This window comes from Ctenopharyngodon idella, chromosome 13 (assembly GCF_019924925.1).
Source record: "Ctenopharyngodon idella isolate HZGC_01 chromosome 13, HZGC01, whole genome shotgun sequence".
NCBI classification, from domain to species: Eukaryota; Metazoa; Chordata; class Actinopteri; order Cypriniformes; family Xenocyprididae; genus Ctenopharyngodon; species Ctenopharyngodon idella.
In genome coordinates, this window is record NC_067232.1 from 12838355 (window position 1) to 12850716 (window position 12362).

General features: G+C 34.9%; 1 protein-coding gene across 1 annotated transcript; it reads left to right on the plus strand.

Annotated features, from left to right (window-relative positions):
- Positions 1-2077: 2077 nt before the first annotated feature.
- vstm4a (V-set and transmembrane domain containing 4a) lies at positions 2078-11698 on the plus strand. Its single transcript, XM_051918108.1, has 8 exons — positions 2078-2360; positions 3201-3596; positions 8697-8750; positions 9265-9372; positions 9545-9578; positions 9682-9806; positions 10241-10299; positions 11180-11698. Exons 1-8 carry the CDS (start codon positions 2309-2311, stop codon positions 11345-11347), a joined length of 996 nt encoding a protein of 331 aa, XP_051774068.1. The 5' UTR covers positions 2078-2308; the 3' UTR covers positions 11348-11698.
- Positions 11699-12362: the final 664 nt, after the last annotated feature.

Here is a 12362-nt window from a genome sequence, read left to right on the forward strand (position 1 = left end):
TACCCAGCACTGACCATACCAGAAATGTACATAGTAGAGACCGGACCCGAGGCTCTTGTGTTAGCCGAGATGTTGTTGTGCGTGTTATTCCGTATCTCCCGCTGATTTGTGTATTACATTAACAAGCCACTTACTGATTGACTGAGAGCTTCTCTCCATGAGCCCTTTTAATCTACTCTGATATGAAATGCATGATTTCGCTGCAGGAGTCAGGTCTGCGGGTGGGCGATGTCTTAAACTGTAATTGAATAAGTGTAAGAATTACTGTGTCTTACAAGGGTAACATGAAATGAGTGATAACCGTTCACCCCTTTTTGATTGGCGCACACACACTGGTTTATACACATTCAGTGCGATTGGGGCCTTGTATGTAAAATGTCATCCATAATATAAGCTTCCAGACTGTTAACAAAGTGAACTATTTTATATCTTCACAAACTATAAAAGCTATATATATATAATCATTAAGTGAATCTCATATTTGCGTAACTGTGAGTGAGAGGATCTGGCATCTACTGTGTTGTAGCCACATGGAGTCAGTGTAGAGTCCTGATAGCAGGAATGAATGTGGTTTGTAATTATTTTACAATGAATTGAGTTTCTTTTGCATTTTTCTGGCCTGATTAACTGGTTAATTAGAATAGAAAAAACAGGTGTTTTGCAAAGAAAAACCTGATAAATGAGCTTGAAAAAATACTAATTTTAACTACCGATGCAGTGTCACTACTTGTATTGTCTAAGTTTGGAATACCATCGTCATCGCCATCACATCATACTGATACTTCTGCAGTATATATATATATATATATATATATATATATATATAAGTATGCATGCTTAGATTGACTATAGATTTCCAGTATGACGAAATAACCAGATGTGGTATCAGCTGTGATTTTTAACAGTACTTTTTCCAAGATGCTATCTAGTTGCCACTATATATATTCCATTTTGAACATAGCCAAAGATGGGAAACGTCTGATTTATAGAGACCAACTGATTCCAGCATATCAAAGTTTATTAATAACTGGCATTTTCTTGCACATGCTTTCAACATGTTTCATATATTATTGTAGACCGTGAAATTCTCAACAGGCTTTGTCTCCAGACAGCATATTACAACATGCTGTATATATGCTTTAATTTTTTCCTCGATCCAGTAAGAACAATGGAACAATTTTTTTTCTCCAAACAATACAGAATTAAAGACAAAAGCTGAAGTATTGCAGTGGCAGGACACGTGTTAAGCTGTAGCCCTATACTCTGTTTCTATATATAAGCACATTGTGTAATTCAACTCCTCTTGGTAGCAGTTCTCAGTAGGAGAAACCACTAGCTCAGCACATTACCCTACCCAATAAACCATTATGTTTCAAACCACGAGATGGGTGGACAAGAACTGTGTGCTGAAGACAGAAAACTGCATTACAACTCCAGACCGTGGACATATTTTCAATAGTCAAGGTTTAAAGGAGTTTACACAAAAATCTGTCATCATTTACTCATCCTCATGTCATTCCAAACCTGTATGGCTTTCTTTATTCCATAGAATACAAAGTATGGAATTTGAAAGGCAGTTTGTAAATTGTTACACAGATTTTATATATATATTATGAATTGTGCATGATTTATATGGACTACTTTTATGATACTTTAATGATAGTTTTGCATCCTTTTTAAAACTTAAAAGCCTTAATCATTGTAACTTCATGGAGGAAATTAATCAATACATTAAAATATCTCCTTTGTGTTTAACAGACAGAAGTAAGTCATACGAGTTTAGAATCAATTTTTGGTTATTCCCCAAAAATTAACTATTCCTTTAAATTTGTTTTCAGCTTAAATTTTTAAATATAGTATGAATAACAGTAAATAGTGTAATAAATGTAATATTTATATAAAGGGGGTTTTGGACTCTCTGAACAGTGAGACAGGCCACTGTCTTCACTCATTATCTAAGCTGAGTTCGTAAACCCCACTAAAACCTGGCCGCCGCTCCTACTTTCGTGTGCTGTAGGTCCAGCTGAAAATTTGTGCTGCTTCCAAAGGTTCTCTCAGGAAATGACATTTCCTACGTACTTTTCACTGGCAGGGGGAGTGATTTCAGGATCGAGAAAGAAAATGAGTGCGGGTGAAAAAAGAAAGACTGGGAAAGAGGGGTGTTTCTAACTGGGAACAGAGCACGCACTGTTTCAGATTACACACACACAGTGAGAGGGAGAAAGAGAAAGAAAAGGAGAAAAAATCCCAGGGACTCCTTTCTTTTCTTGACGTTTAGTTGAGTTTATGGAGCCTACGGGTCTGCAAAATGAAGCTCTCCGCTGTTGCGATAGTTCTCCTGACTAGGGCTTTTATTGGAGGTAAGAATGTGTGTTTTTGTTGGCCTTTTAATATGCAATGACGAAACAATGTCAGTGAGATGATTTTTCAGACAACTGCTTCACGTTTGTCACACATGTACAGTAACTGCAGTGTTTATCTGCATAAAACTATTTTGCATGCTAAAAATTACATTTAAAAAGTAAACAAAACTTTTAAGCTTTTGTTTACTGACCTAATTTTGCTATATTTGTGTATTTTTTTTCAGTGCATATTGCAAAATATGTTAGACCGCATTGTTTTGAACAGTCTTAGCTAAGCAACTTTAGGTCTCAGCATTATTAATGTGGGGCTTTATGTTTATCTCTCTTGTGATGTGGTTTTTGCATTGAAAACAGAGCCCCGGCTGACCCCGGAGGGACTCGAGTAATTGGGACACAACATAAACATGACAAAGGCTTTTAACAGCTGGATACAATCTTGTTGTCGTGTTCCCTGCTCTATCCTCTAGTTCAATAAGGCAGACAAATGTTTTCCACCTGTAGTTTCTGTTTGACAAAGCATATTAAGCCCAGATGCATTCAGATATTTTACACCCTTTAGGGGTCATGGATTTGGGCCAGAATCAGAGATGTCACGGATGAAGTTCAAAAAAAAAAAAAAAAAAACTGAAGAATAAATATTATTTATATTATACATTTAAAAAAAAACTATGGTAAATATAAATTTGCAATCTTTTAATCTCTTAAGTTTTCTTTTTATGATTAAAATCTATTTTATTTGCACATTTAAATTAGGAATGATTTTCTTGGATTCTAGTCAATATCACATACTCTATTTAATATAATAATTTTTTTTAATTTTTTTTATTCTTTTCCCAGAGCTGAGTGATGCTTTAAATGTGTCCGTCACTCCTGGGCCAATCAGCATGTGTATGGAAGGAGACAACATCACTTTGTCCTGCTTAGTGTCTCAGAGGAAGAGAAGCAGCAGTGTCCTGGTGCTTCGTTGGCTCTACTTCCCCACTCCTGAAGACGAGCACCTCGTGGTCAGGATGGGCATGAAGAAAGCCAAGTATTATGGCAACTACAGCAAGCACTTTCCCCAGACAAAGTTCCACCTCTGGGAAGAAATGGATGGACAGATCTACCGTCTGCTGATCCTGAATGTGTCCCTGGAGGACGGGGGCAACTACACCTGTAAAGTGCAGGAAATACGGAAGCACAGAAACAAGTGGAGGGCCTCGTCAAATGGAACAGGGAGCATGGAATTACGAGGTAACTTAAGGATTTTTTGAGCTGTCTTAAATGATGTAAAATACATTATGTACTCAGCCATATAGTATATGAATTCTGAAAGCTAATTAATTCTGAAGGCCTGTCTCAAATTAAACACTTTATATATGGTCAAACCATATAGTATATGAATTCTGAAAGCTAATTAATTCTGAAGGCCTGTCTCAAATTAAACACTTTATATATGGTCAAACCATATAGTATATGAATTCTGAAAGCTAATTAATTCTGAAGGCCTGTCTCAAATTAAACACTTTATATATGGTCAAACCAAAAATTATCAAACTTTTTGATATTGTTGGTATATTTTTACTAGTGGGTGCAGGACACTATAGTTCTTTTATGTAAGTGAGGATAGCAAAATAAACTGTGACATATTATACCCAAAAATTCTTCATACAGTGGACTACCAGTAAAACTGATGAAAATTTGGAACCAAAAATTATTCAGACACTTTGACCTGACCATGTTTTGCTTAAGTGTTATCTGACATTATTAAGATTATTTTTTTCTGACACAGTTTAACTCTGAGATCTTGTCATATTTTATTACCATTTTTTTTAAACTATGGTGAATAAACTGTAATAATGAATAAAATGTTCAAGGTGTCTGAATACATTTTGATTTGACTGTATTCACCTTTTACAGTTGACATATCCATGGCACATCCTCTCATTTGGTGCTGTCGTTAGCTTTAGCTTGTCAGCTAACCGGAGTCCTGATTTTTTATTTTTTTTTTTACATATTGCACATATTATACAAATATTGAATCATTAATCACACATTGCACTCACATTTGCAGTGTGTTTTCGTAGTGGCTACGTTCACCATTTTGATATTTTTGTCAAGCTAACTTTGTGCTAACTTTCTTTTTGTTGTATACAAAAACAGAGTACTATGTACTACTAGTACAATTTAGATGTGTTAAAGTTTGGACACTTCAACATTCAGTTCATCTGAATTGTATTTGTAAGACATGTCTCAACCCAGTTTTGACACGAACGCTTAGCATAAACATAAAACCAAATGTGTAGCCTTTCAAAGTATACTCCATTTGATAGTGTGCGCGAACACCGACGGTCGACACATGCACACTAGAAAGTTTAATTCTTGTCCAGTGTCTGTGCTATTTCTCTCCAGAAGTTATGACCGATACAAATGTACTTTTTTAAACATTTGCTTTGTTTCTTAACCCCTTCTCACACTGTGGGCGTCTGTTGTTGTTGTGTCTTCTGTAGTTTATTGTTGTTGTTGGACCACCTCCTCCTTTTCTTTTGAAAAAACTAATTAGTGCAAAAAAAAATGCAAGGCGCATGTGCGAAGCGCGCATACAGATTATGCGTGGTTAGAAAAATTGCTCAATGTGAAAGCTTTTTATGCAAGGAAGCAATCTGGAGTATCGGAGTTTAAAACTAACAGTTCAATACAGACCCTATAGTGCCAGCGAACCCTGTGGTTGAGTTGGATGTGGTGGAAGAGTGATGTCTTGCCACGGTCAGGACTAACCACACAACAGCTGTTTCCTCCAGTTCACTAATCCTTCAGTTCATCCAACTCAGGGTCAATTCCAAATCCACAATTAGTGACAAAGTTCATTGTTAGCTATTTGTAAACCTCTTTAACAGAGGGGATGGTCTGTCTTTTCAGAACATCACAAAAGAGAGACTATATCAGATTCACATAGTGACATTACTCCATGTCAACGGTTCAAAGCCCAAATTCAAATAGTTTTAGAATGGTCCATAAAATTTTCAAATAATCAACAAAATGAGGCGTAAACGTTCCCATTTCTCACGTTGTAGCCTTTTCTTACATGCTAGCTTCGGTGTGTTTGTAAGTCTCAGGGTTCCACCTTCCTCATATATACATCATTTCCACTATAAATGTGTTCTGGGCCAACACAAACAGACCGTGAGGCTGTTAACGAGAGCAACCTGGACATGCTGTGGGGACAGAGCGAGGAGACTTGGCAGAGGTGCAACTGAAAACATTTACTCTGGCTGCATTATGAGTTTTCCTATGGTGTTCGGACAGCAAGAGGTCCCCAATGCCTCAGCGTCCTCTGGATTAATCATCTGCCTGATAAACGGCAATTGTCTGATTCTAGCAACAATAAAGAGAACAAAGAAGTATTTGTTTGCACTCAAATGGACAGCTCACTCAAAAATAAACATTTTGTCATTACTGCCATATGACTTTCTTTCTTCCACAGAACACAAAAGGAGTTGTTCTGAAGAATCTACTAGAGCTTCAAACTTTAAAAAAACATGTAAACAACACCATCAAATATCATTCATTAACATTACATAAAAGTATTTCATAAGACTTGTGTGTTATACTGTATATAATTCTTCTGAAATCACTGTGTAATCAATAGACTAAAATACAATTTATTCACTGATAATTTCGTTAGTTTTTGTCATGATTTTGTAAACTGGATCAATAGAGTCATTTGAAAAGATCCAACTGAAAAGAATGATGCATTCACAAATCAGACATTGCTTCTGTCATGAACGTGCCAGTGAGAACTAGGGCAGATGTAAAGATTTTCAGAGTGTAATAAATTACAATTCAATCCGTTCCTTACACAAAGCTATTATAGGTTTCAGAAGACTTGGAATATAGTGCACAAGTCATATTTCTTCTTTATATTCCACTGAAGAAAGAAAGTCATATGGGTTTGGAACGACATGAGGGTGAGTAAATGATGACACGGTTTTCATTTTTGGATCAATCATTTCTTTAAAGTAGCTCATTACTTTAGACTGTTAAAAAGTGAAGTTATTTATTATGCTTCATGATTGGCTATGAATAACCATTGCATCTTTCTTTGTATAACTGATGTTTAGAAGCTAAATCCAAAATTCTAAAAGTAATAAGTCTGTGAAATTGCTATATATTTGCTTAAGCAGTTTATTTTGAGAAGAGAAAAAACATGGTTTATTTTTTTTAAACCATAGCTGATGATTAATTTTAAGAAAAACACCAATATATATATATCACTGATATAAAGGTGTGGGTTTGAGGAATATAAGCAACAGAATATTACTGTAGGGTGTAGACAACCACAGATACCCCACTTTACCCGACTCTGAGACACAAAAATACAAGAAAAAAGCAAGTGAAAGAGTAAACAAACAAGAGGCAATAAGGAAGGAAATGGAGGTTGTAGGTTGATTTAAACTGGGGAATTTGACTTGTACAACAAAACAATGTCAACTAGCTGAGATAGATACCCCATAAACATAGACCAAAGCAGGACCACAGAGCGGGGTTTACCACTTCAACCTACAGCCACTGGGTCGGCCAGCAAATGACTTAATGCTTTTCCAAAACAAAAGCGCCACTCAAACATACGCTGTTCCCCGCCCGTTTGACTTCGGATGTAGTGTGCACTTTGTTCTCGAGAGTTATTGCACAGTGTTCCTGCAGATCTGAAAATGTGCTGAACCCTTCAGATTAGCAGGGGTTTTATAGAATGGTTTTGACTTTAAAGAAAATGCAGATCAGATGTGTAACTGTATACCTGGTGCGGACGGAGTCACAGTTGTTCTGGTCGTCATTTGAAGCAGAGACAGTGCTAATGAAGTGCATGTGAAGCACACCAGGGTCCGTTAAGGCCCAGAACATGGAGAGAAGCCAGATAAAAAAGTACTTTGATTATCAAGGCTTCTTGTTTTTTTGCTAGTTTGGAAGGGTTTCTCTAGAGCTCTGTTCTTGTGCTTTTCAATGCTCTAGTAATTAAGAAAATTAATAAAGAAAAAGAACATGTAAGAGAGTGTAATTTTAATGTTAAAATACTTTCTCCTTACTTAATATGCAGAGAAAACCATTTGTAGATTGATTTACTCTTCCATTCCATTTCATTAGCATTTTAACCTGCCCAACACAGCAACATTGACTCAAGCAATGGTGTTGGTTTGAGGGCAGAACTGTGTTTCTAGCTGACCAATGGCAGATGGAGGGAGTGTTCAGGAAATGTCATGTTTTTGTCATGCTAGTGGCACACAAATGACAGTTTTAAGATAGCCTATTATTGCGTTTTATCGTTCAATCATCTACATTTTATTGAGCTCATTTTACGTTTTAAAGCAATCCTCTCCAACAGTGCCCTCAACATCTGCAAGCAATTTCCCCTGACCTGTTTAAAAAATGCCATGCAGCAAGCATTGAAAGAAGAAAAATTAAAGAAAGAATGGGAGAGGAAAAAAATAATATGATTTTCCATGTATTCTCAAAAATCTGTATTTAGTTTCCCAGGTAAACAAATATTAACAGTGATTATTTAAATATTTATGTAATGCATGCTGTATGTATTAATAGCTGTTTATAAGCTTTCTGTGATAGATTTATTAAAGCCACATTTCTCAGGGTCAAAGGTTAAGTATTTTTAAGGGGCCACTAATGCAACTTCCTTTTAAACAAAATGTCCTTGCCTGGTCATATTGAAGCCTCATCAAGCACAACCCTGAAAAAAAATCTCCACGGTATACAAGATGTTGGGGAGAATAACCAGGTTGAGACTTGAGCCAAATATGGAACAATATGATAATAAAATTTCATTATTGTGTGAGTTTTTCCTCTGAACTTAGATTGTGAAATTGCAATACAAATGTTAAGTGCATTAAAATCCACAACAATGCAAACCAGTTTGCAATTGCAATTTTAAAAACACCTTGATAATGATTATGTTAGTTGATCTATAATGCGCGATGGGTGCCGCCATGTTAGTTTGCACCACAATTTAGAAAATCGGATCTGTTGGATTTACATCACGTAAAATCGTCAATTATACCAATTATAACACATTCGATCGAACTTACTGTCCGGAGTGTCCGCCATTTTGAATTTCTTTTAAAACCTACTTTTTCAAACTCCTCCTAGACCATTGGTTCGATTTTCACCCAAATCGGCTCAGATCATCTACAGGCCAAGATGATTCTGAGTCTGTAACTCCTCAACGCTTTGGCATATTGACACCAAACTTTATATGTGTCATTGTCTTCTCATTGTCTTTTTGTGGTTGGCTAATTGCTGCTTGCAGCTGTATTTTTACTTATGTCTCTCTCTTAATGTTTTCAGTGCATCATATACCAAGCACAGAAAAAGCTGATGTCATATGGCGCATGTTTGAAGGTATGCTGTTACCTCAATATTGTAATAAAATAGAGCAACTTGTTGTTTATAGCAGTCTGGCGTATGGTTTCTGTCACTGATAAAGGCACACATTTTATGTGCTGCTTGGATCACAGTTTAGTGTTAGACAGCTTTTGGCTAATGTTACATCTCCTCCCTTCTGATGGAGAAAGACCAAACCATATTCAACCAAGTGTGCTTACAGTGTTTGGTTTATTTTTGTGGCCAGTTTTACCCAAGCTTTTATTGGAATAAAGATTCTTCCTTGGTTTATGACACTTTACAACATTTACACTATATTATTACAAAATCCACTACATTTTAAATACAAAAAAAAAAAAAAAAAAAAAATTACATTATTGCTGGTGTAATTTATAGTTTTAATAACATTTGTTAAAAGAAAAAAATTTAATACTGATGTATGATCGAGAATGTTTTCATTTGTTTTCTGCAGGGTTTGCGCTCATTGTAATTTAGTGTTTACAGCACATTATTTTGCTCTGATCTTTTTCAGATTTGTATCTGTGTGCTGTGCTCATCTGCTCTATCGGTCTGGTCTGTATGCTTGTCTTTGCCATGACTATCACATGTCAGCACCTGCAGCACAAACGAAGACTACGAGGTGATGAGCTTTTTACCCTAGAGTCCAAATTATTTACACAATATTTTAACAATAAAATGTCATCAGTGCAAAAAATCATTTTCAAAATTCATATAATAATATTGTATGTCACAGAGTATTTATTTATTAATTTGTTTCTAATGTTCTTTATGCTTGTTCTGTCTTCATCTAGCCAATTATTACCTAGTGAAGTGCCCAGAAAACAGGTAAAACTATGTAATATGATTTACCTCTGCTTTACTGTTATGTATGATCGATTGATTCTTAGATTGATTCTAAGGCTAACATTGTTCTGTTTTAAATATCCAGCTCAGGAGAGACAGTAACCAGTGTGTCCAGCTCCTCTCCTGCAATGCACAGAAAAGAGAAACGACACAAACCACAGCTCAGAGACGTCACTGAACCACTACCACCACCACAGATTCCAGCTAAAGGTAGAATTAAAACACCAATTCAAAGATGACTGGGTACATATTGTGTTATTAAAAATATTGGGTAACACTGTAAAACAAGGTTCAATTCATTAACATTAGTTAATGCATTAGGTATCATGAACCAACTATGAACTTAATAAATAATATAGGTTAATGTTATATTATAAATACACTATTGCATTTACATTTATGGACTTGGCAGATGCTTTTGTTCACATTTGTTCATTATACTTTAATTACAGTTAATTTAACACTTAAAAATATATTATTGTATGTCTTAATTCACATTAACCAAGGTTAATAAATGCTTTAAAATTTTTATGCTAGCTATTTCATTAACTAATGTTACACTATTGTAAAGTGTTTCCAAATGTTGAACTCTTGAAAATATTGTAATTTTGTTCAAATTATGTTTTCTTTGGTTTGTTTTCTAGCACCCGTACCAAGAAAACCACGTAGAACTAAACTTTTAAAGCCACAACCTACAAAAATGGTAGGAATGCAGACTCTTATCGAATTCATTTTACATAAGAGCATTATTTGCTTTCATGCTAAAACATTAAAAAGATTAAATGATGCTGATATGGTTTCATAATTGTCCTAAATATATATCTTGCTATATCTTACTTTTATATTTTTTAAAATGTTTTATAATTAATTTTGTATGTGTAATCTTTTTATTCACAATTTTATAATATCTAACGACGCATTTTCTTTAGCCTCTCAATTGAATTTTCACAGACTAGAAACATGCAAGAGGGAAATAATGTGGCTTTCTCATAGAGCTTTATGTTCGCCACAGTTATTGCTATACCTACCTCCATTTATGGGTGTTATAATTTTATTTACTATTATTGCTTTCCAAAGCGCGATTATTTATTTAACATGCTTGATTCTTATTAGATTAGTTTCCAGGGAAATCATCACAGAAATGTAAAAAAGCAGCAAAAAAGAGAAAATGTTTTATGATCCAGCATTGTGTTGTGAAATCCGGTTGTAATCTGGTTGGTCAGTGAGGACGAGCTTAATGACAAGGCTCTATATAGAACACAGACTCGTTTAAATGAGTGTAATTGATAGGGTATCAGAGGACATGAGTATGTCTATGCTTCTGCTCTGTGTACTTGCATTGTTTGCATTACCGTTTTTGAAAGTACTTGCTTTGACCATTTGAAAAATCTGCTTATCAGATGAAGTGCTTGTTCCTGCTTGAGTTACAACCGTCTACGAACAATCCTAAAATTATACATATAATTCCATGTTGTTCTGACCCCACATTCCCCAGCGAATACTAAACGCCCTCTTTCAGACCTCTGACCGCATACTGTAGTCTTCATATATCTGAAACGCCCTGTTCTCTTCTCATCCTCAAGCCAAGGGTGGTAGAGGACAGTCTGACATACGCAGAGCTGGAGCTGGTGAAACCGAAGCCTGAGCTGAAAACAGACTTGACTGGATGTGCACAACTTGAGCCCAAAACAAACGGGGACTGCACGGGGACTGTATACGCCCAAATAATTTTTGTGGAGAAGCAAGTGTAAATATGTATATTAAAGAGTTTCATACCAAAATTATTTATGAGATTGTTTAAAATATTTTTTACCTTACGTACAGATGTTCTGGTATTTCACATATACTAGTACTACTAGTATAAATCTGTAATGCAACAGCAGCATTTTCTTTTTATGTATTTGGGCACATTTATGTACCTATAGATTTGAGACCTTTGTTTCTTTAGCAAAAAAGAAATGATTACATTGTGGATTTAACTCCAAACATGGGTAATTTGATTATGCAATTTTGTAAAATATGTAACAAATTTATTTTTTGCTATGTTGTATGAAATAAAGATTACTCCTCTAAAAGCAGAGGATGATACAGTATGAGCAAAAGAGCAATGATTTATTGTCTCATTTATGTCCGCTTAAACAGGCAGTCATAACATACTGTGTACTGAAGCATATCGAAGAATATTTAACCCTCTGATGTAACCAGAATAACATATAAGATCCATAACCTTGTTCGTTGAAGTTTACTTTCCATAACTGAAAATACACGTCAGCTGTAGTGGACACCATGTATTAAAGATCTGTTAGATATTTCAATTCAGCTGGACTCTTTAAAAAATAATGCATTTTTACAATATTTTAATGCATAATATTTGTAAATAATGGCTTTTATTAATAACACATTTTTATATTTATGAAAAATTGGAATAATAATGTAATTTTATATATTTTTAAAATAAATAAATGATTATTACAAATATAAACATTTAGTTTTAGAAACAGAGCAATATGGACTTACAGTATAGACACAATATGAATATGCATGTGAGTGAAGGTTATCTATGCAATGGAGCCTTTGCTTCTTTAAACATTTCTGTTGTATTTTCTAATTCAGGAGTGCTCATAATTTATTGTTTTATAAATCTCTATGTACATAATTAGGTTTGGACAAGTTGAGAGCAAGTGCACAGCAATTATAAGTATGAAACCACCATTAAACAAACCAAATGTGGGACAATTACTAAGTTTGTGTGGGACAATGTGGGAC